Source organism: Sphaeramia orbicularis, chromosome 4 (genome assembly GCF_902148855.1).
Source record: "Sphaeramia orbicularis chromosome 4, fSphaOr1.1, whole genome shotgun sequence".
NCBI lineage: Eukaryota > Metazoa > Chordata > Actinopteri > Kurtiformes > Apogonidae > Sphaeramia > Sphaeramia orbicularis.
In genome coordinates, this window is record NC_043960.1 from 13,644,378 (window position 1) to 13,670,103 (window position 25,726).

General features: G+C 37.9%; 1 protein-coding gene and 1 non-coding gene across 2 annotated transcripts; one reads left to right on the plus strand and one right to left on the minus strand.

The window, feature by feature from the left end:
- Positions 1–762: 762 nt before the first annotated feature.
- Positions 763–25,188, minus strand: LOC115418367 (zinc finger matrin-type protein 3-like). Its single transcript, XM_030132799.1, has 6 exons — positions 25,050–25,188; positions 12,549–13,291; positions 11,514–11,654; positions 8,101–8,267; positions 6,776–6,879; positions 763–3,556 (listed from the first exon to the last, which is right to left on the minus strand). The coding sequence occupies exons 1-6, from the start codon at positions 25,171–25,173 to the stop codon at positions 3,348–3,350; spliced, it is 1,488 nt and encodes a 495-aa protein (XP_029988659.1). The 5' UTR covers positions 25,174–25,188; the 3' UTR covers positions 763–3,347.
- trnak-cuu (transfer RNA lysine (anticodon CUU)) lies at positions 20,727–20,799 on the plus strand. The gene has a single exon. It is a non-coding gene; the product is annotated as a tRNA-Lys (tRNA).
- Positions 25,189–25,726: the final 538 nt, after the last annotated feature.

A 25,726-nucleotide genomic window follows, 5' to 3' on the forward strand; every position in this document is an offset into this window, starting at 1 on the left:
GACCTTTCTGGTGTCATTAGTCAGTTATAGGGTTGAAGATGGACCTGTGGAGTTGCATTAATGAAGAATTCAGACCCAAACATAGCATTTACAGTTTATGTGGACCACAGGGAAATGTTTTAAAATGCATAATTCCATTTAAAAAAGCAAAATATCACTCCTTTAAACCTTATAATGGTAGAGAAAACCCTGTATATATGTATATGTATTCAAACTTTAAATATTTTACTATGGGTTGTTCATCTAGATCCTACAGGTTGTATAGTCAGAGGATGCGTATGAGACGATAATCACCTTATATATTACATTAACATATGGGTAGTAAATCTTCAACCATGATGGACAGTGGTTTTCAACTTGGGGTTTAAATCACAGGGGATTATTTATGCAATAACAGAGAATAAATGGTTTAAATCACACAAAATCATGCTTATTTACAAAGCTTTTTTCTCATTTTTAATGTTTTAATTTTGAAACATTAAAAACACCCATTTCTTTTGGATATCTAAATTTTCTTCAAATTAAACCTGAAAAAAAAAAAAAAAACTTTTTAGCTGAAATGCTCCTTCATGTTGACTCTGAGGCGTCACCTGTGACTGAGGGGTCTGAAGTATTCATCCATCGCTTCATTTTAATTAGAAGCCACTGGTTTCGAAGGTTCTTATATGACTCTGTATGGAGTCTGTTTCTTGCATTCTCATTATTTCCTCCATTCCTTTGCTTGTTTCATTTCTTGTACATACTGAAGATGTCTGTTCAGTGGTTGCATTAATGTGTGGCTCTTTTTTTTAATCCCAGAGCCTGTCAACATAATAAAAGGTTATGCTACCGATCCTTTCATGCAAGACAAAGCATGTTATTTCTAGGAGGATGCGGAGTGCTATTAACGGACGGCAACTCGGCGAGCTGTCTCACCTACAGCTTTCGTTAGAGTGCCCTGCCTTCATCAGCTCCCCTTTGTTCTTTTTTGATTAAACCATACGGCACAGTGGGCTTCTTAAAAAAAAAAAAAAAAAAAAAACACTCCTGCATTTCGTTTTCTGCCTTTCACTCCCCTACTCCCCATGTTTGGATCCCTAAATACCACAGTAATCTGTCCTCACAGTGCTATTCTCCTGAGTGTCCTCGTGTGTTTGATCAGGTGTGTGTTTGTGCTCTAGAGACCTGTACAAGATGTGAACAGCTGCCTCTAAATAAACCAAGCAGAGAAAAGGCCAGAATGCTGCCTTCAATTCACTTGATGACACATAAAATGACATGACCTAAATTGGGATTCTGACTGACTGAATGATTCGGGAGTGTGTGTGTGTGTGTGTGTGCGCACTGTTGTTGTGCATGAAATCTGGAAATGTGACAAGATGTATAAAAGGTCAACCACGAAATGTCTAAATGACACTGAAAAGGTTGGATAAATCTGCCTTTCATCAACTGATGTGCCGTAGTCTCACTATGAAAATCAAACTTTTCCTTCAAACAATATGTATGCTGATATTTTTGACCCTGACACTGCTACCTCTGAATGACACGGGGACCATATTAATAGCTAAAGGCACAGCACTCGCTTTTTAGCCTTTCAAACAATGATAGTGTGACTGTAAATGCCGTGTGACTGTGCTGTGTTCAGCTCAGCAGCACTGCAGGACTAGGAAATCAAATAAATAGAAACAGGAAAATCAAATTTGGTACCAATTATATAACTGATCTTTTCTGGGATGAGCCAAACATTGGAAAACAGCTGGACCTGGGTCATACAGGGTAAAACAAAAAAAACAAAAAAAAAAAAAAAAAGAGGCTGTCTGCAAATCCAGATAAAAATCTGCGTAGCTTCACTGCAGCTGATTTATGCTGCAGTAAAACCTCTTTAAGTCCCCTTTGGGAATCAAAATTAAGTGGGAGAATTAAATGATATGTCCTATAAACAGAAACATCCACAAGCTCTTTCACTTGCACTCTCATTTGCAGTTTGCAATCTAATTAGAAGTTTGGAGTTAAATGCTTTCAGTTGCATGCATCCCTTGTGAATTTCCGATGCATCCTCCTGACAATGCTAGTTTGGCTGGCTGTCAAAACAACATTCACTTTGTTCTCTGCCTCAAAAGCGGTCGAAACTTTAGAGACAACTCCGGCATGTCGTCCACCAGCGAAGATGGGATGATGACACAAGCAGTTTTTAACACATCACTGGTACCAAAGTTACCGATAAAAGAAAGGAGATGTAGGGCCCACGGTAAAATCCAGACACAGATATACAGTGCTGATAGGTAGACATTCAGTCAGTGCACACATTTTTGTACAAGATTCCTGATAATTATTAAATAGATTATGAATATTTACAATATGCAATAGGCTTACATTAACTTAACTTTGTGTGTATTATTCAATATTTACATCTACGTTGTAATTTTTTGGACATTTACATAATATTTCTGAGGAAAGATGGCATGGTGATGGTTTCTACTAAACTGCCAAAATGGCTCGCCAAAGCTTATTCTTTAGCCTAATTCCCATCAAAGGCACAAACAAGGCTAGCCAGAGCAAAGCCTTTCGCCTGATACACGCCGAAGAGCTGGTCGGAGTTGGCTGAGGCTATCAGACTCAAGTAACACTGTTTGTACTGGATGATCTGTTGGTTGTGCTTTGTTTTCAAATCAGCAAATAGTGATTTGGGTTGTGGTAGTATTTAAAGTTTGGAAGATGTTACCTCCATAGACTGTAAAAATACCTGTAGGATTGATTTACACACAAGGCCTTAAACTAAAACCTCGTCGCTATTATGATTGTTTTCATTTTGATCTGCTTTTCACTTCTTTACCAGCAGTTTCCATCTCATTTCTGTTCTTTCACTGGGCTCAGACCTTCTGTTTATCCTGTTTTCTCTCTGTACAAAACCAGTTAACTAACTACCTGCAGCCTGAACAAGATTTCATTGCAGTTCATTTGCATTTACAGTAACCTGAGTCAGGATGCTGCATTCAAGCCCTAAAGGAAAGTTTGGCCAAAAGAAGTTTGAAATTCAAGACGTTTTATGTTGTGTAAACTCACTTAATAGCAACGTTTCTGTGTTTCATGTTCATGTTGCACCCTGTTTTTGTTCCTCAGACTGAATTTCAACATGAGGATAACAGCCGGGTCACATAAACCTATTAAATCCAATTACATTGTCACTTGAGGATTTGAGAGGTTGATCCATATATCAAATGAATTGCAACAAAATCTTACAGCCATTTGGGATAATCCCTTCACTAAATATACTCCTTAAAAGCAATACTTTGGCCTTGAACTGTCTCTTCACACTCTCTCACTTTCTATAATCTTTTACACTTAATCTTTTTTCTTGCTCTTGTCTTTTAGCTGTAGCCCAGGTTTTCCATCTCATTACGGTATCGTAACTCAGACACTTTAGCTTTGTGCTGCTTGCTCTCCAGATGCTGCCTGAAGTCTGTCTCCTGTTCGGCTCCACAGTTGCACATGGAGCAGTAGAACTGTCCACTGGGAGTCACACACATGGCTAAATCCCTGGGGATGCGTTGCCTCGGTCTGGGGTTGTAGTAGGGTCCTGGAGGAAGCGACAGACATGATGGAGACGATTAATGGAGGCAGATGAACACTTTAATGCTCATTCATGCAAGATCAGTGTCAACAAGGGACCTTTTATGCTATAGGTTTAGCTTATACAGTTAATAAATTAACTTGATACAAGTATTGCAATGTACACTACATTAAAAATTAGAAAAGCACTCGGAGAGCACAGACCTCCGCCAGACCTCCGCCAAGGCAGATCATCCCCCTGATCATCCCCCTGATCACCACCAAAATGTAATCATTTGTTCCTTGTGCCAGTATCAACATTTCCTGAAAATTTCTTCAAAATCCATCCATAACTTTTTGAGTTAGCTCACCAACAGACAAACAAACAAACAAATAGACAAACCCAGATGAAAACATAACCTCCGCTGTTCCATGGTGGAGGTAAATTCATTTGAGTTTTGTTTTATTCTTCACTATAGAGCTGGGCTATATGGAAAACAAATACATCTAGATTTTTTTCAATGTTATAGCTAATTTATGATTTTAATTTAATGTTTTCTGGCTACATGAATATAATACTACATTAAAAAATTATCTTTCTTTTCTAAAATTATACACCATATATGACTGGACAAACACATTCACAATTAATATATTGCAAGATGCAAAAAGGCTGCACTTTCAAAGACATAAAAACGCTGCACTTTGAATTTTTGTTGAGCAAAAAAGGGAAGAGGAATAATCTAAGTTTTGTCATTTAGGCATTTTCATAAAGAAAAACTTCAATTAACTGAATTAATTTGATATATTGCCCATCCCAACTGTACTAAATGTTTGTCTTAAAGAAATGTAAAGAGGTACTCCATACTGAAATATTTTTTGAGCTGCAAACTGCATTATGTGACCATATTGATAATGATGAAACCATCATGGCTATGTGGATCCTTTGGAACCAGAAGTGACCATACTTTTAACAGAAAAGTGGAGCTGGGATAATGAGTGAACAAGACTAAATGCCAGCTTACTGTCGTAGTAAAACATCACCATTAAGATTTTATAGTCTTTCTAGTGTAACTTAATAACCACAACTCCAGCTGAACTGTCTGCCAGGAAAAAAACATAGGATTTACTCAGTGAACAGTGTCTCTGAAAGACAGATTCAGCAGGTGATCTGCAAATGAGAGCAGAATTACTCCTGGAAAACAAGAATAGCTTTTGGAGAGAAGTTCAGTGCTAGGTTTATGGGTGTCAGAGGGTTTTAGAGCCACGATCTAGTGGCCGTCAATGACACTACACTGAGTTAAGCCATGGCTCCACTTTGGTCCTCATCACTTGAATAAAATACACTAATCCTGCTGTTGACATTTATACAAATAAGTACATTTATAATATAATATATACAGGAATCTATAAACAAAATGTATAACAACAGACATTATATGGATTAAAAATGGCTCAACAAACCCTAATCCTATGGTCTGATGTTTGGGAATACTCTACATCATAATCTACATACATCTACATTCAGTGTTTATGTTCCCTATTTAAAGGTTTGCTCCCAAACTGTCTATAGCTACATTTTATATTTTACATCCCTTCGTTCAATGACACTAGATTTCCTTGTCAAAAACAGCAGTTTTACCACTGCATGATCAGTGAGTCTGTATCTAGCTGGGGTCTATGTGGTTAAGAGAGTCCATTTGTTTTTGTCAAAAGGGTCTGGTGGTTTTGAGAAGTCCTTCATACTTATGTCAGGTGGATCAAATACAATTTGCTGCTGATCTGTTCACAAAAAAACCCTGAATAATCCCTTCCAGGCCCCTCTTATTTGGGCTCTAAAGAAAGATGACTTTTATTTTTCATAGTTAAACAAATAGTTAAATTATTTTTTGAGACTAATCTGTTCTCAGATCATTGCCAAGTGATTGTTTAGTCTGTAAAAACATCCTACAGTTACCTGGAACAGACGTTCATAAACACAAGCTGTCTTCAAAATTCTTGTATTATCAAACTAAAGTAGAGACAAAGCTCAAATCCTCAGAGTCGAGATGCTGGAAAAGAAGAACTTTTGCGTTTTCTTATTTTTTATGTGCAACACATACACAGACACACAAAAAGTCCTCTAGGATTACATCTAGGTGTATCACTGAAAAAAGAGCATAGCTTGTTTGTGTGTGTGTGTGTTAACACAGCAGAAAAATGAGAAGGAGATAAGGAGAGAGATAAAAAGACAACGAGAAGGGAACTGCAGGAGAGAGTGCAGCTATTTTGGGGTTTGTCCATCAAGAAAACTGATTAAATCAGCAGGACGTTGTAGTGTGAATGTATGAGGCTAAGAGTGGGAGAAGAAAAAGTGAATTGACTCTGGCTTCTGATTTGTCCTGTTTTATCCTGAGCTGAGGTGTTGTTTTTTTTGTCTGTGGAGAGATAATGTGAAAGACGACAAGAATGAGATGGTTGTTTGACGTCAGCAGACAGTCTGACGTTACCCTCTGTGTATCTGTTTTCACAAACACACAAAGGTGAGTATAGAGACACATGCACACAGGACAGAAACAGCCTGGAGTGAAAAGAAGGATTCAGCCAAAAACGCCGTCCTTAACTGCACAGCCTGAGTTGCAACACTGGAAAAATGCATGTTATGTAAAGTGAGCTTTTCCAAAACACCTACAGAGTAAAAATGGCTTTTTGTTTTTCAAAATGCTGGGAAACAAAACAAATCTTAGAATAGCCTGTACATGTGCAATCTTTGGATTAAAAATAAAAATTCTGAAGATTCAACTAGAAATACCCCAGAAAAGTTAAGGTGCCAAGTAAATATCAAAATGTGACTTAAACATGCCAGAATGTGACGGTTATCTCCAACACAATGAAACTGTTAAAAATATTATGTTTACTCTTTCTTCGCCGTATCTCTTGAGGCAGCTGCAGCCAAATACTTGGACTCTTCTGCCTCCAGGGAGTCCTCTAAAGCGCAGTCAGCTATCAGAATGGAAAATGATGTTCTGACTCTCAGTACGTTTATGTGAAGAGAACATTATAGATTATGTCACACTTTATAAACCATACTCAGACTCATTATGTTCCCCACTAGGCTGCAATGTGAAGATAATTCAACAGAAACAATGGGCGCCATCAGGAACAAAGACTATTAACATAATTGATGCTGTGTACATGAGACTCTGGATGGTAATTTTAGTTTATGCTGCTATTGTAGGTTTCTATTTTTTTATTTTTACATTTTTACCTGGCATGCCGGTGGGTAGCTGTGGGCTGCGGCGGTTTTTCACCAGTCTGTACTCATTTCCATCTTTCCTGTTTCTTCTTTGGGTAGTCTCGTTGTTGCCTTCCCTGAAATAGAAATGGCATTTGGTCATTTTGGGGCATATTTTTGATTTGTCACCAGTCACAGCAATTTGCTTCAGCCATCATTTTTTTGACAGTTTTTATTAGTTATTTCTCATTTTGTCATACAGAACATAACAAACAACAAACAGATAATAGTCACAATCTGATAGTAATGATAATTTAGGTTACAGTTATGAAATAGCAAACAAGTTGAATTAATTTAACTTTTAGAGCAGCAGTTTATAAAGCATTTCACAGGATTAAGAGACAAACCACACATTAATTGTATTTAAAGAGTCTAATCCATTTGCCCTATCAACCATCATTTTCATAGCAGATTTTCATTGTGTTTTGATATATTAGCATAAACATACAGAATAAAGCATGTGACAAATGGACCAAATATCCAGATCAAATTGATTGTACTGAAAGAAAATCCAGCATTAACTGAAATTATGCACAAAAATCTGTACTTTTTCACTTTTCACACATCAGTGGACTACTTTACTTGATGTTTGCAGTTTTTTTTTCTTAATTTACAACAATGGGGGTGTAGAAAATAAGTTTGTGGGACTGGAAGTTATGGGTATTTGGAGGAAATGATTACACTAATTCTGGTCTGTTCCGAAGTTAAGTTACCGAACAAAGACACCTAAAACAACAACAAAAAAAAGAAACATGTGATGAATTGCCATAGATGTATATTTTTTACTGACTCTTCCACTGTCAAAACAGTCTCTGAAAGTCTCACTTTTATGTCATTTTATGTCCTTTTGTATCTTTTTAGTCACTATAATCTTTTTACATCTTTTACATTACAGTTTACGTTACAGCCGTTCCTCTGCATTTCACATTGGTGAGGTCAATTTTTATAAACTCTTCTGCAAAACTCATTTCCTCCATTTTAATTAGGAAAATAAATTCACATATCATTTCCTTTGCCAGTAAGTGATCCAGTAAAAAAAAACATTGCAACCCATGTTGGGTCCTGGCTGTAAGACTGAGAAACAGACTTCTATACAATGTACACTTACAATTACAATGTAATTTAATGTAATTTAGTGCAACATTAACATTGTAATATTGTAAAGTACCAAATCTACAGTAAGCACGGGTCATGAAGTACACAATGGCTATAAGGAAACTTTCAAAAGAATTCCCCAACATGTGTAAAGCTAAATGGAGCCTTTGTTTTAGGAAAAAGAAGTCTTTACCCAAACCTACATGTTGTTATTGTTCTGCTGAGCCTCAGCGAGCCGTAGTTTCTTGGCGTGGTTCTTGCCCTGGTAGTGGGCCTGTGCGACCGCCGGTGAACTGAAGGATGCATCGCACAGCTTACAATAGTCGTTCTCTGTGGCCAAAATGACCCGGGTAGCTCCCTTATACAACGCCTGCACACACAGGACAAAGCAGTACAGTGTTTGTAGTGAAAGGAGTTTTGGAGTAAACAGTGAGACAGAGGAGAAAGGAATTTGGAGATAAGGAAGGAGTAGAGATGGAGGGATAGAAGTCCTTGAACAACCTTTGATTAAGAAGGGAATATACACAGATGAAAGTTATTTATTCACAAAACAAATATCATGCAATTGAATTCGGCGCAACTGATAAGACTGCAATAAAAGCTAGGTCGAGAATCTTTGTTTAGCAGCCTAATTTTTTTCCAACTATATTAATTGAACATTTTCAATGAACACAACAGACATTATATCAATTCGTAACAGTCAATGCGCAATCAAGAATGACATATCTGACTGTCAACACCCATCCCTTCCCACCCACCCAACCCACAGGCCAAAAAACAAACAAACAAATAAACAAACAAATAAATAAATAAACAAATAAGGAAAAACATAAAAGAAAATCAAAAACAGAAACCATAAATAATGATAAAGGAACTCAAATCGTAAAAGTAAAAAAAAAAAAAAAAAAAAAGGTAGTATAGTACACAGAAATAAGAGAAGAAAGGAAAAGACTACACATAATTTCTCATTCCCTCCTTTCCTCTCCTTTCCCCTCTTTCTCAATGATGTTTAATCATCTATATTCTGAGGAAAATTTAAAGAATCGAAATACCGTAAAAATGGATCCCAAGTGGTATGAAATGATTTAATTGAGCCTCTAAGAGAGAATCTCAACTTTTCAACCTTAAGACTGTAAAGCACCTCACGTACCCACCGGACAGATGAAGGGGGATGGGAGACCTTCCAATTAAGTAGAATCAACCTTTAGGCTAAGAGTGTGGTAAATGCTATAGCCAGCAGCCTAAATTTTTTTATAAATCACAATGGCTGAGCGGTCTACGGTGCTGTGTTCAGGTCGCAGTCTCTAACTAGAGGTGTGGGTTCATATCCCACTTTTGACAGTGGCTTCATGCTTCTGTGGGGTCAGTAATGTGTGGCCTGGACGGTTGGAGAATAGGCTTGTGATCAGTTCAATTCCCAGGACCAGCAGAGAAATTACTGGTTGTTGTACTGTTGAGCAAGGCACTTAACCTCCCATTTGCTCCCCAGGTGCCTGACATAGAAACCCACTGCTCCTAGTTTGCAGTGTGTGGTGTTCGAGAAAGTGACGAGATAAATGCAATGGGTGAATTTCAGTCTGTGTTGCATGTAAATTATATACTGACAAATAAAGACTCTAAATTGAACTCCAAATAAGACTAGGAGAACATTTACATCAGTGAAAGGGATTTTTGTTCTTTAAAGTAAAGATAGTGACAGTGCATGATTAAGTAGTACTCGCTGGCTATTTTCCTTGTCAGCTTCAGATGAACATGTGCAATAAATGCAGTGCAACAGACTGATTACACTGCAATGCATGGTAAAAATAATTTTATTTTACATACCAAAGTAAAATATATATCACCTGATGACATTTCATAACAATAAGGAAAAGTGAGGCCATATTATCTCAGTTCTGGGAACTTACATGTTGCTTTTATGTATAACAGAAGAGTCACATCTCACAGAATCCAATTAAAGATGTCAATCCAACATTAAATCCCTCCCTGTCTGAAAGTGGTTTATTTATTACAAATCATATCATCATTGCAGTATTTAAAGATTAGGGATCTAAGTCTGTAAGTTTATCAGCAACCACAAAGTAACATGGATCTAGTAAACCTGGATGGAAGAAGTGATTTTCCAGAGGCACACTGATAAATAAACTCCATAAGTTGTTTGTTTGTTATTTGGATATCAGTTTTGTAATGTGTTGTTAAATGTGTTGTAATATGGATGAGTGACTAAATGTACATCTTTCAAAATTGCTGATAAATTTGGGACAGTGTTGTTTTCAGTAAGCATGGAAAGGTTTGAAGGGGTAGGATTAGATAAGTTTATAATTCTTCCTACTCCTTTTCGCTCATGTAAATTTTGAGGCTTAAGACGTTGCAGTTTTAAGTTATCATTTTGTTTTGTTCTCATTTTCTTGATTATCATTTATTTGCATTTCTGTTTTTAAATCATCATTTACATGATCGAAATAAAGATCAATGGAACATCTATACAGATTGTGTGATGATTTTTGAATCCCAGACTACAATCTACAGAAGGTAACGGTAAAGAACAAAATACCATCAGTGCACATCGACATGGGCCGCTTTAGTTGTAAACGATGCAAACATATTCAGTAAAACCTCCAAACTTGTGAGGGAATAGAAGAATGCATAAAAGCATCCAGTTGCAACTGTGGTAAAGAGGCCAATATGGGATGACAACTGTACAAAGACTGTTCAGGTTAGTAGCCTTTTTTAGCTACATTTAGCATTTAGCTAAATTTAGATGTGCTGATCGATGCATCATTTCATGCTGAGTTCCTAATGGTTGTTACGTAGATGAAGGTCATCGCTGCAGTTACACTGGTATACGGGCAAACTAAAATATCTGTGTGATGTAGGACCAACTTTTTTTTTCACAACCAAAGGCGTTACTACGTTTTGTCCTTGTTGTCTGGGATGGTACAAAATAGCAGTGTATACTTGGCTTGAGATTGTATTTATATGATGTGGGCATAGCAGTAAGTTTACGGTCACTCAGGGTAGTGTTGTAGTGGTCAGCAATTCTGTTTCACAGCTGGAAGGTTCCATGTTTGATTCCCAGTTGCACTGGGGTGTTTCTGTCTTGGATTTTCTTGATTTCTCCAGTTCCACTGGTTTCGTCAGCCATCACAAACAGGTTATAAATAGGTTGATTCTCCTGTCAGCAAGTTCCCTGGACCAAGGTAGTGTTGAAGAACTGTACTTGGTCCCAGAGTACATTCAGTGGAAGCTCACTGCGCCTAATGTGCTCGGTACTAATGCCAGTGCTGAGTGCTTCGTGTATTGGGATAGATACAGATTGAATTTCCCCATGGGGATAATAACGTCCCTCTATCGGCAATAGAGGAAACAGCATTTTAGTTTTTTTTTTTTTTTTTTTAAATTTCAGATGAATGACTAAGGAGAGGAAATTATTCTAAGGACGACACACATTTACACTGAACAAATGAAGCAGAGTGACTCTGCAGTTCCTTTCCACCTCCTCAGAGGTATATAATGTCTAATAGCAGATTGCTCACTTCAGCAGCAGCACTTCCACCCCCTCAACCACCACTGTGCTGCTTATTAGTCTGCTGCTGATGCTGAGTTTAAGTCTGACCTGTCTGCCTGTGTCACTGTCGCTGGATCCTGAGTTGAGAGCTGTCTGGCCATTTGCTTCAAGGGCTTCTGGGATCCTGATGGCTGGTGGCTGCTGACTGCCTGCGTAGAAATTCCTCAGCTTTTTACTGTGGTTCTTCCCCTACATAGACACATAGATAAGGATATTATATGTCAGGGCTTTTAATTAACTCATTTTCCAGGATAAAATGTTGCCACTGTATGTTTTTGTAAACCTCATGTATGTATTATCTCCACTGACTTGGCTGAAATATATATATATATATATATATATATATATATATACACACACACACACACACACACATATATAAATATATATATATATATATATATATATATATATATATAAAAAATGTGACTAGGGGTGGGGGTCACGGTTATCATGACAGTATTGTGGTAAAGCAATTAGGAGACACTTGATACATTGCAAGACAGTCATCTTAGACACATCATGACGTCTGAGGAAAAAAAACACCAAGGGTGAAAAAAGCAGTAATTATACATTTATCCACTGCACTGTGGTATCTGTTTCACATTTTACAACTGAGATGAAATGATGGATACTCACACTGCAACGTGTGCTATCATTTCAAGGAGTGACTCTAGAGCTGTAGAACACCTGCATATTTTAATAAAAATACTGATATCTGATCTGGTGGAAGTACAATGCAATATATCTTCTATGCCTCATGATACATTCCTGTATTGATATTTTGGCCCATCCCTAATAGTGAGTCATTGATGTCACACCTTTGTGAAGTTTCTTCTGGATTAAACCAAGCTTTGATATCTTTGTTTTATGCTTTCAGTACAGAAACCTAACTATCAAATGTTTAATGATGTCTTTTCTGAGAAACATGGTTGTTATTATAACCTGATTCTGTTCCAGAAGCAACACTAGCAGCTAAAATACAATAAAAATGTTATACACGTGTATATGAAATGTATTATTTATTCAGAAATGTTGAAACCATCCATAGTTTATGTTAAAACACATGCATGTTTAACTGACCTGGTAGTGAGCCTGAGCCTGCTGGGCCGAGTTGAGGGTAACGTTGCAGAGTTTACAGTACAATGGTTTACACAGTTCTTCCAGCCCCAGAGAGTCTTCCTGCTCCTCCATCCCCAGTGGAGAGCCTTCCTCCTGGGGCTGCTCACTGGCTGGGGCTGCCTGGTCTGGGACAGGACCAGGGATGAGGCCTGGCACTGGGGCAGGGATGAGGGCCGGTCCTGGTGGTCTTGGCAGAAGCTGTGAGGGGTCTGGACCTGGAGCGGGAGGTGAGGACAGGGGGCTGGGAGGGAGGGGGAAGTGCCCAGCTCCGGGCGCCACAACAGGTGGGGGCACCAGTGCTTGTGCAGGGTTTAGATGTGGAGGTCCCAGTGGCTGTGTGAGGTCCATGGATGGAGGTACCATTGTTTTTGTGTGGTCAACATGGGGGGGTCCCAAGGTGTGTGCCATTGGAGGAGGTCCCAGAGGCTGAGCAGGCGCCATTGGAGGAGGACCTAATGTGTGCGCTGGGGTTATGGGTGGAGGTCTTAAAGTGTGTGTAGCAGTTATCGGAGGCGGCCCAAGAGTCTGGGTGGGGGCCATAGTTGGAGGTCCAATTGCCTGAGCAGGGGCTATGGGTGGGGGACAGAGAGGCTGGGTCGGTGCCATAGGTGGTGGTCCGAGCTGATGCAGAGAGTCGATGTGATGGAAGGGCTGCTGGGGATGGGTGAAGAGGCTCAGGGGAGGCTTTAACATGGTCTCTGGCACTGGGGAGAGGAGGGTACACATCAGACTGTCAGCAGAGGAGTGCACCCATTAACTTTAAATACATACTTTAACACTTTAGGCGCCTGTGTTTTTTTTTTCTTTTTATATTCAGTTATGATATCAACATTTCAAAAAGCTGTCTGTTTCATTCAGTTCTGTTGCTTGCTGCAACATTGTGACTTTGATGCTTATAGGGTTAATTGCATGTATTGTATTCTAGTATTTTACACTACTTTATACTTGTACTCAACTCATCTGAAAGGCAAATATTGCACATTTTACTGAACAGTTTTAGTTTAGATTAGTTTTATCTATCAGATTACAGTTTTTCATGCTCTTCATGTCCAGAGTTATGTACCACCTTTGTTACAAACATAAGGATGAATGGACTGACCTTTCTTATGCTTATAAAACAGGAAAATACACCATCACACAGCTAAAAAAGGATGTTTTTATAAGCTCATTAAAAGTTGACTTTTTACAGACATGTGATTCTTTGATGCTCCAAACATATGATGATCCTATATCTTTCAGATCTTTTTTTATTTTATTTACACCTGTTTTTTTGCACAATCAGGGCCTGTCGCAGCTCCCATTTCACTGTCACTGTCTTCGTCATTGTCATGTGACAAATAAAGATTCTATTCTATTCTATTCTATTCTATTCTATTATTGGGGTGTCAAACACAGCCCATGGGCCAAAACCAGTCCATCAAAGGGTCTAGTTCAGCCCATGGATGAACTTGTGAAAATAACCTGAACAAATACAAACCTGAAACGATAAGCCAAGACATAATATTGTTAAAGTTGCACTTATTCTTCTAGTTCTACATGATCGTTCAGGTTATTCACCTTTTATTGTGAAAGAATAGTTTGTAAATGTTAAATGTTCATAATGTAATTTAACTTTTTCACACTAAAACAAAGAGAAAAATCTGGAGTTGTCATCGTTAATAGGTTATTATGCTATTATTTTACTGGTCCACCTGCTTGAGATCAAATTCAGCTGAATGTGGCCCCTGAAGTAAAATGAGTTTGACACCTCGTTAAAGAATATGACGCACTGGTTCAAATGAGCTCAATCATCAACACGTACAGCAATAAAATGTGACACACACTTCAGGCAGTAATATGAATAAAAAAAAACATCATATGTAATGATAAAACAGTGACACTGCACTTTGCTGATAATAGTTATTTACTCTTACTTGCCTTTGAGTGTAGAACCTTGACTTGCAGGTATGTTTCCAGTTTAGTGTTACTAATTCGACTTAATTAAAGGATCACAGTGTTACTTCCGGCACTGCAGACTTTAAGGCAATTAAAGGTAGGGAACACGCACATGATTTCATAACCACAGCCAGTCATGACGAATTAAATGCATTCCTTTCACAAAGAGTCAATAGCATTAATGAGAAAGTCAGTGTTGATTAAAAAAGACACGGCTACAGTAATACCCAAAAAAGAACTCTTCATTTGCAGCTTGTGGCATTTCAGACTTAAAAGAGCACAGAGTTTATAGTGGGACTTAATAGTGCTGTAAACATTACTGTATGAGCTGTATCCAGATAAGATCATGAGAAATATACAAGGATGAATTAGTGAGAACGATTACTTTTTCAGCCTCATGTACTTAAGAGTGTACAAAATTTATATTAATTAAGGGTTGAGTTGTTATCAGCCTGGGACATTTTCATATCAGATATTCAGTGTTTTTATAGTTTACCGCATTCATCTGATATTAAAAGATCTGTGCTGTTTTGCTATAGTGCAGCTGCCTGTCTGTGTCTGTAGAGAGGCCTGGCCCACGGCACTATCTCATTGATTACATCGTGAGTAATAGCCGATGGACGCTGAAATGAGAAAAGAATATCTTGTTATTGACTTGTGCTTATCCCTCAAATTCAATGCAAAAACACAGTAAATATTGCTGCAATCTGCTTTCCTTACTTGATGACGATTAGCCGAAAGGCATTTCAACAAAGTTTGGTATTGGAAGCTTTGTTACTCGAGATTTTTTTTTTTTTTTCACCGCAAATGTATATATCAGTTCCAAGCATCCTGGCTGATCCCTTGTAAGAATGTGTTCAAATGTGTAGGAGTGCAGAAAAGCTGTTTAGGTTAAAATGAATGTTTCCTATTCGAACAGAACTATCTGGAAACAGTGAAACCACGATGATTAAAATTCTTGAGATGCATAAAAAAAATGGTTTATCTTTCCACTGAATGCTTCTGAAAGTTCATCCTCCCTGTTCAAATAAACAGTTCGATCCCTTCATTTAATTCTTTTACTTAAAATGGTAAAAGTCATATCAAGTCTTTCGGATGTTTAATACATTTTTGTAAATGAGGTCTTGCCAATTTGTCCTTAAAAGGAGAAACAGAAGGACTAACTGCAGCATATAAAATCAGTTTAAATATACATATGAACACCAAACTATTGAACCTCTTCACGGTCTTTACTTAAATTCTTGGAATATGCTGAGACAAACAAACATGACTTATGTGATTTTCATGTCACGCTATTGATAAATCCGTCTGATTTGTACTGCAGACTGAAGTGGATATTGTCTGTTGTTGCGAGCTCATCAAACTGACATTACACACTATGTATAGGCATTTATTTTTGGCGTCCTGAGGCAGATGAGATGTAAAGAGACGGACCAATGGAAACATATTCTGAGACAGAGGAGCTTCACACTCCAGTGGGCATCACTAAGATTAGGCTGAGCCTGCAGCGCCTGCGGTCATGCATTCGGGAAGTTACATATGCACACACAGAGGGCGACAGTAAAATCCTGTAGCCTCTCTGATCAGAAGAGATTACAGCCCGAGGTGTGACTGAGTGGGCGATATGATATTGAGTGTGTATGCGGCTGTGTGACTGTGTATATGTGTGTTCATATGTATACATCGAAGGCATTAGTGTGTGTTTGTATGCACACAGAAAACAGAAAAAACTGCCTCATTTGTGGATTGAAGTTGTTTGTGCATCATTTGTGCTGCTCAGATGCTCCTTTTCAATGACAAACTGTGTGAATATATGTGGATGGCCAAGTTTTACTCATGTTATGGGGACAAAATCTGTTTCCAGAGTCACTGATGAAAACAATGCATAAGTCATTATAATAAAATTGAAGGTTGAAGCTGCAGGGGCTGAAATCAGGGGGAAAAAATGCCAGAATCTGAAAATACAGACGTTCCTTCTGCTGTTCTCTCCTCTCTGTTCAAGACCAAGAACCAAATATAAAGATACACTGCAAATTATTTGGTTCTTATCATGATAAAAAAAACAAATAAAACTTTAGATTTAGATGCTTATTTCTAGATCTAACCATCTTAATTCAAGAAATCTTGTCAAGTGAAATTATCTTGCTGCATGCACAGATATTTCACTTGTTTTGAGAACCTTTTTCCTCAGATTTAGTGTTTTTATCTTGTTTGTAGACACCTTTTTTGCTATGTAGAAATTCTTATGAAAAAGTGAAGCCATTTTCCCAATCTTCTGTGTTGGCATATGGAGTATAGCAGTTGTGTGGCATCTGACTGAATTGCAACTGTGGAAATTACAACTTTTAGTCAAATATTTACCCCCATTTCTCTGAAAACATCTATGAGTGCTCAAAACATACTGACAGATTCTCTTCAGCTAAAAAATAGTTCAGAAAAGAGGACAGTGTCCTTATTTCCTCTAGGATGACTTAAATTGTTATATAGTAAAATGCAATTTTGAAATTTCTGTCCAATGGTACCACACACTGAAGCTTTATGAGTTACTTCAAAGTTAGAATTAGACTAGACTAGAGGATTTTCCCATCAAAACTGGTCTGGAAAAAACATTTTAATCACAAGTACTATCTTTCTCAAACTTAGGGTCAGGACCAAAAATAGATCATGGAACTATTTTTATTGGGACAGTTGTCAAACTTGTAAAATGCATAACAATAATATGGTATGTGAGTCCGTTTGCATGGTTAAAATAGATTTAAAATGTTCTCTGTAAGAATTTAGATAAAAGAAAAACATAAAAATGATCAAAAAGGTGATGTAAAAGATACAAGACATAAAGGACACAGCCACAGTGTATTGACAATGGAAAAGTTAGTCATGTGTTTCTGTACATTAGCATTGGAATGTTTTTTTCATATGTTTCTTCATTGGTGGCAGTGTGTTAGTATTGGAAGCGATTTTCAACATTATGTTTTTATCGGTGATATCTATATGATCTAACTTTCATTATAATTCAACATTGTTTTGATGATGGAAGAGTCACAGAAAATGCAGATATTATAGCAATTCATTCATCAAGACATAAAAAAAATAAATGTAGGAACCACTTTTCTTGGTACAGGTATGCTGTTATAGTGAGGATAAATTGGCAGGAAATTAATACACATCAATGTTACGTCCTCCAAAGTGATGTGGGTGTGTGTGTGTATGTGTTAAATATATTATCGGGTCAGTAATAAGCCAACAGCTGTGTCAAAACTCAGTGCTGGAAGCTTTCATCTGGAATCCAATTGGACGCCTGATGGCACTGATTCACAGACCCAAAATAACACCCTGAGGTGTTTGTGTTTCCGACTGCTGCTCACTGTCATTCTGTCTGTCCACCCTGTTTAGCTGTCTATCTGTCACCTGGCCTGTCTGACCTCAGGAGAAAGGTATGCTGCACAAGAAGCTGACCTTACTATAGTCCTCTCAAGTGCAAAACGAGACAGCATGCGAGTGTGTCAACAGAGCTGGATGTGTTCACTCTACAGCGGTAAAATATTAATGGCTGACTTCTGTGTGAATATATATCATTTGCACATCTGATCGGTGTTTCGTTAAAACGTTAATATAAGATGTGTTTGAAACGTCCCCTACAGAGATAGCAGTGACATTCCAAATTTGTAAAACAGAACTTGAAAAATGTTTCTGAATGTCAAACTCTGAATATTCGTAAAAGGAAAACCTGAAAAGACACCCTGGCAGACTGTTGGAAACGGTGCAGCAACAGCATAATAATGTAATGATCAGTCATGCGTAAAGACAGGAAGAGACTGTTTCCTGAAAATCCACAGTAGTTGTTTACATTTGGATGAAATGATGAGGATCACAGAAGGAAAATTATCTTAAAAAAAAAAAAGGCAGTAACACAATGAAGCAGATGTGTATTTCAGGACATAGAGTGAAACTGAAATGCTCATGACTGTGGCTTAAAATATTGGTTAACCTTCATTCACGAAAGGTTACAGGACATAGAGAAAATAATAGGACATAATGAATTTACTGAGGGAAATTCCAGACAGGATGACTTCTGTAACTGTTCTGTAGTGGATATTGCTGATGTTTTATGTGACCTGTAATGAGAAATAAGCCATCCGTAGTTATGTCATTAAAAAAAAGGCCATATGTCACATGAGTAATGCTTTGTATACAGTGTATTATTTTTCACTATGTTTTTTTTTTTTATATTTCTTGAATGGATTGAACTAAATCTGAATTTAGCATCAAATATGAGTAAAAGAAAAAGCAAGTATGTAATGACTGCGATAAGCATCTATAATTGGAGCAAACTGATTCTCTGTAGACCCCATTAAAAGATAATGGCAGGACTGAAAGGTGCAAGAACTTCCTTTATGAAATAATATTTCAGAAAGCCGACCTTTCTGCTGCTGTTTTATCAGACTAATAAGACCTGTAGTTCATTACTCATCTCCTCAGTGCTTAACAATCAATATCATGAAGTCCAGAAGGAGGCATGTTCCACATACGTTGCAGATCATCAATCTTAGCAGTAGTGGCTCTGGGGGACACTTCCGACCTGATTGTAACCAACAGCGTTCAGCTCAGAAAGCTCACAGCAATTATCAGCACAAAAGACCATTGACCTTTTTAGGCTTTAAATGCCCCATTAAAACAAACACACAGCAGCAGCAGCACTCAATAGGCTATGGCTGTGTAACGGCACATACAAGCCTCATTTAATTCAGTATTTACATCCTACTCTTCTTCTCCCTTTTTATTAGCATTTTACAAACATTATACACGTGTTATTTACTATCCTTTTACTTAACCAAGTAATCAATGGAAATGCATCACAATTGAGGATATTGCTGTGTTGAAAAAAACAGAAAAAAACACTAATAACCTTTCATACTGATATACAAAAGGACCCCATGTCGTTGATCCTGGGTCTTCCAAGTAAATATGTGAAAACAGCAGCCGGCAAAGACTGTATAATATTGTAATGTTTGCAGCTAGGAAAAATATTCTTTTGCAGTGGGTCAGTGACAAGATTCCTTCGGTCTGTGGTTGGCGCAAAATAATTTTTGAACTGATCCCCCTAGAACAGTGTTTTTCAACCTCGGGGTTGGGACCCCACATGGGGTCACCTGGAATTCAAATGGGGTCACCTGAAATTTCTAGTAATTGAGGAAAATAAAAATAAAAACTTACTAATAAAAAAAAATATATGGCGAGTTGAGAGAGACAATCACAATACATAAAAGACATAACAAACTGTGAAGCTGAAACTGAAACTCTGTGGTTCTGTTTATCTGTCAAATGTTCAATGTGGTCGGTTTCAGATGCTGCAGCTCTTTCATAATTCATAGTTTGAGTTATTGTTTGTTCAGTATTAGTGTGCAGCCTTGTAAATACAAGCTGAACTGACTGTACATATCCTGACCAAGGAAAATAAAATTCTCACTTTGTGCAGTAATCTACACCTGGCTTTTCTGCCTCTGTCCTTAATAATATGCATTATAGAAACTAAATGTTGTCTAAAATTAATGCTTATTTGGAACATAGTATGGCAAACTATTACATGATCAAAAACAAATTGATTTTAGCAAAAAAAAAAAAAAAAGTCTCTGTTTTGAATGTCTGGGGTTGCCAGAAATTTGTGATGTTACAATGGGGTCAGGAGCCAAAAAAGGTTGGGAACCACTGCCCTAGAATATCTTACCGATATTATACATGACAGTGTAGATCAGTTCTACAGTGTGGTGCCCATTTTTGGACTATATCAGATCGGACCTCTCTTCCACTCTGTTAAAAGGACTGTTGTACACTTGAATGTTATGCATAAATGTGACTCTTGTACACTGTAAGTCTGACCTACCACCTTCTGTATTATACTGTTTTCATTTCTTATGTAAGAGCTGTCATGTATGTTTTGTTGTGTGTCTAGTTTTGAAGACACTGCTTGTTCTATTGAATGAAAAACAAAATTGCAATAAAAACAAAGAAAAAAAAAAACCCTCCTAGTAACCTACAGGCGACAATTGGGCTGTTTACACAATACAACCTAATAAAAAACATAGTCCTTAAAATAGCTGAGACATAGAGTCTGTGACTGATCATTACTCTTAAGTGCCTACAGGGTCTCAGTCAAGGGTCATGACATATGATCTGACACATGAGACCCTTTTTAGAAGATCACCAGCCCGGCTAGCTCAGTCGGTAGAGCATGAGACTCTTAATCTCAGGGTCGTGGGTTCGAGTCCCACGTTGGGCGGTAGTTGCTTTTGAAGTCATCAGCAGAAGATTACCCGAAACTCGCTGCTATCAAGACATCTATGGTATAATGACTTCAGCAACACATCTGACAAGCCATAGGAATAGATACACACAGTTACCAACAGAAGACTGTCTTGTACACTGGGTACTGAAATTTAAGGTTTGGCGTGATAATAATCCAATCCAACTTTATTTATAAAGCCCTTTAGAAATAACCACAGTGGTCCAAAGTGCTGTACAGAAGACTAAAAGCACAGCGAATAAAATTAATCAAAGCATTAAGAAAGAATAAAATCAAATAAATAAAACAAGTTAAAATATAACAACATAAGCAAAAATGGCAACATTGCAAGAATGTCAAAAAGCCACAGAGAACAGGTGGGACAATAAATCCTATTTTATGCAGCAACAAAGTACAAGAAGGGCTGTGTAATATCCATCCATCCATTTTCTGAACCACTCAGTTCTCATTAAGGTAATATTTATTAAGGACAGATAAGGTCAGTGCACATTAATGAACATCTGTGTTGAACAACATCAGATGCAAGTATGCTGGATTACAGCAAAAATACTCATTTTCATCTGTAGTCCCAAGGCAGGTAACAAAACATCACAATTAAAATGTACAAATAGCCACATGTCACCAGTTCATTAGTGAGATGACATACAAACAACCATTCACACTCACATTCACACTTGCAGATGATTTAGATTCACCATTTAACCTATTAAGGTGCATGTCTTTGGACAGTGGGAGGAAACCAGAGTGAGCCCACGCAGATACACAGAGAACATGCAAACTCTACACAGAAAGGTGTTGCTGTGCTGTGAGGGGATAGTGCTAACCACTGCACCACCGTACCACTGACTGTGGAATATGACTGTAAGTGCTGTCAAACGATACATGTTTTTTTTTTTTTTAAATATCTTGTTATTTCACAGAAGAAAATCATCCAGATACAGTATAAACTTAGTGATACTGGGTCTTACATTTTGCAATTCTCCTTTGTGCACTCTTCCCACCCCCCAACCCCTAAAGGGACAACTGAAATTTTTAATCAGATTAATCACATGGTTGCTGTGGATTAATTTTGATTAATCACGATTAAATATCATTCATTTTCAATCTATATTAGCAGGAGCAAACAGACTCAAGAAAGACAGGAATATATATGCATTAATGTGTTTGTCACAAGCTGGGCAATACGTTAGCCGAAGTGCTAGCAGAATCCCTGACTGATGTACAAACTGCCTGAATTGCGTTGCCAGAGACATTCAGAGTCATTTTGTGCTACAGATGGGTTAATGGCGTTAAAATTTTTAATCATATTCATCATGACGATGGATTAATCCACATTAATGCATTAATTTTGACAGCCCCAGTGACTATAGGTGTTCATCAGTGTTCATTATTTTGTTGTAATTATACACTGTACAAAAGTATTTTTTATATATTTGAATTTTTTTATTCTTTGGATGACAGTTTGGGGAGTGGATCTGTTTCAGTGCAAAGTCTTGTTTAATTGCATGAAAACAAAATCAAGTCCAGAAAATCAATGTTGAAAATTACAGTGCAAAAAAAAACCTCTTCTAGCAATTACGTAAAAAAATTGTGTCAAACATTAGAGATATTGTATTTGTTGGTTAAACTGTTGTTAAATTTACTCAAAATGTACTATATTACGATCAATAGGAGTAATACTATGGATATGAGATTTTCATCATATCACACAGCCCTTCTTCCACGTAATTGAGGTACTTTTTGAGGGTACAGGGTAAAGTCATTTTTGGTTTGTCCCCGGCGTTTGTCCCAGTGTAGCAGCTGCTCTTATTTTCATACCCTGTAATGTTCCTGGCATGTTACAGATTCATGTTTTATTCTGAGGGAATTCAGACTTAATTATGATGCTCTTTTACGAACACTAGCTTTTACTAGGAGGGATGTAAATTTCACAGTGATGGCCCATAATTACCTCAAATCTTTGCATGTACAATGTAGAAGAGCAACACATGTTCTTCCTATCCACGGGAAAAAGATATTCTGATTATCGTCTTGATCCAAGAACATCACAACAGAGAATGGAGCAGCTTTGATTATACGTCTGAACATCTAATACAGGCAAGATCAATGCTTCACTTTTTACTGAGAATCTTTCCAATGCTGTCTTCTGTTCTGACATAACCAGGACAATAATCTTTTCTTTGCGTTGTTTTAATATAAGCTTGCACTAAATGTACACAAATGGGTCAAGGTCAGTTTTCTGTATTTCCTTTGAGACCAGGCCTACAAAATGAAGGCTATATCGCTGAATCATGTGTAAAGCTACTGACAAGCAGTGGCCCTTGTCAGTAGGCAAAAAACATCTTTTGCATATGAGGTTATGAAGAGAATGCAATCAACTTTACAAGTCAAAATCATGGCTAATATTGCAGTGACGCAGGAAGCGGCTGCTGATCCGAGGACTGACAGCACAGAGATGTTTAAGAGAGAAAACTTAAGTCCCACTTGGTTTTACTTGAAACTACCTCAGAAATCAAACTTATGTCCTGAAGCTCGATAATCTAACAGCCTCCACTGAGAATCTCTTAAATAGGCCAAGTGTTCATTTTCTCTAGAGTTTCTCCTGCCGTACTGCGTTGTGTTGTGTCACATCAATTATGGAGCGATGAGAAGCACATGCCTCTTGCACTTATTCCATCTGCTTCACTGGGCAATGGTCGTCTAAATGTCCTGTACTTTCAACCTCATGTACTGGACTTTTATCTCTTTGTGGCACCAAAATCTGAATTTCATGAAATCTCACTACAACAAAAGAGAATTCATGTCAATGGAAGTGCCTTAACTTTAATTATTTACATAAACTGAGTGGTCTTCCACTCTGAGGATTCACTGCATCACACCACTATCGATTAATATATTGTCTGTTCCTTCATATAGAAAACAAATTGCAAGACAAGGAAATATCCCATCTCTCATGGCCAAACATATCCAGCCACTTAAACATTAGTTATTTTTTGATTATTTTTAAGAATAACTGCACAGTCTGCGAAAAGACAAAAGCAATTCTCAAGGAATATGAAGTTTTTAATAGGTATCCAATCAAATCCCATAGAAATGCAAAGAAACTGAACAGCATAGAGATACATTTTTCATCATTCCTTCCTAAAAGTTAATTGGAGAATTTTTTTGTTTTTTATAATGAATCCTTATCTGGTCTATTTGAGCATTAAATGAATAGACTTGCATTTTTTTGAACATGTGATCACAGAATGTATATTTCCACTTGCAACTATTTTGTGATAAATGATAAAATGAGTAACCGCTTGCGACAAACAGATAAAAAACTGGATAAACGTGCTGCTGTGGCTTCATACTTTGACCAAATTGAACATTTTAAATGAATTTGAATTAATTTAATAATTAGCTGCTTTTCCAGTACTATTAAATTTCAAGCACTTACAGTAACCTTTGCCTTGAATTCAGAGTCTGATTTCAGTGCATGTCGCATAGGTCAAGAATCGAAATGTGAAATGTGAGTGATGACGACAGCTGCCAGTTTGATCATATGGATATTACAAAGTGATCATTCTACAAATCTAAATCAACTTCCTAAATGACAATGCTACACACACACACACACGCACGCACACACACACACACACACACACACACACACATATATATATAGATATATATATATATATATATATATATATATATATATATATATATATATAGCTACTGTGCACTGGCTGTAACAAGAAAACCAGCTTTTGCAGTGAATGTGCAGGTGTCCATAAATGAACCCTCAGTGTAAAACTGCCACATGTCCCAATCAGCTGTGCAAAAAGGGGAGCATTCAGTGTCTTCACCTGCTAGATGAAATGACTCCAGACATGAAAGTGACCATTGCATTGGAGCTCAAAGCATTGGTCAAACATCCGCTCCAACCTGAAGTCACCCCGGAGCATGAGCTTTAATCTTCCTAGAAACCACTGGTATTCTCGACAGCCTCAGATTTTTTGCATCAGCAGCATCCATACTCTTACAGAATGGTGGCTGGTGCACCTTCATGACATTATGATGATGACAGCAGGAACAACCGGTTTCAACACCCACCTCCCTCTGTGGGCTACATCTGCAAATACCTCTGGTTAGATTTCCTCCCATCCATCCCTGTGCGTTAGCGCATTAATGCTGCTGCCAGTCAGAGGGGAGACCCTACAAGGCAAGCCCTCAGTCCTTACCTGGTAAGCGGGCAAGATAATGGCTGCTGTCACCGTAGTTGACAGGAGGCGAAGTGAAATTTCTGCAATATTCTGCACTCTGGTAGTACCCTGCATCCCCGTTCTTCAGCTGCAGCGCCATCATCGCAGTCACATCCCTTTGCCAACCTTCTCCTCTCCAAAAAACCGGGCGGTGAGGCAGGATGACAGCCCCAGCCAGCCAGCCACACGCCGAAACACTCCGGCTTCCACAGGAGGGGGGGATCTGCACAGAGGGGGTGCCACACACACACTCCATCACCTATTAAACCCACTCATCCGGAGCTGTTTAAGGCGTGGACAGAGGATTTCCACGTCAAATGTCGAAAAAAGACCAAATTTAATTTCTAAGAGCTTAAGACTGTCGATATTTTCAGCGCGTCCTCCCTCTGTCCTAGTTGGTACGGTCCATTTCCGAAGCCACCGCTTTGCATGGGTGGCAATCATGACACATTGTATAATATGTTACACCTCTGTGGTACACACAGATCAGCCGTACCGGCTATTTAGAGTCCCAAACCTGCTGGGAAAACAGCCGGTCTGATAAACTGATGCAAATGATGAAAAAAAATATGGGCAAGAAGAATTAAATGGACATATGAGTCTGTTGAGACATTTATAGGATATGGCATAATAAGCTACTAATTATTAACCCCTTT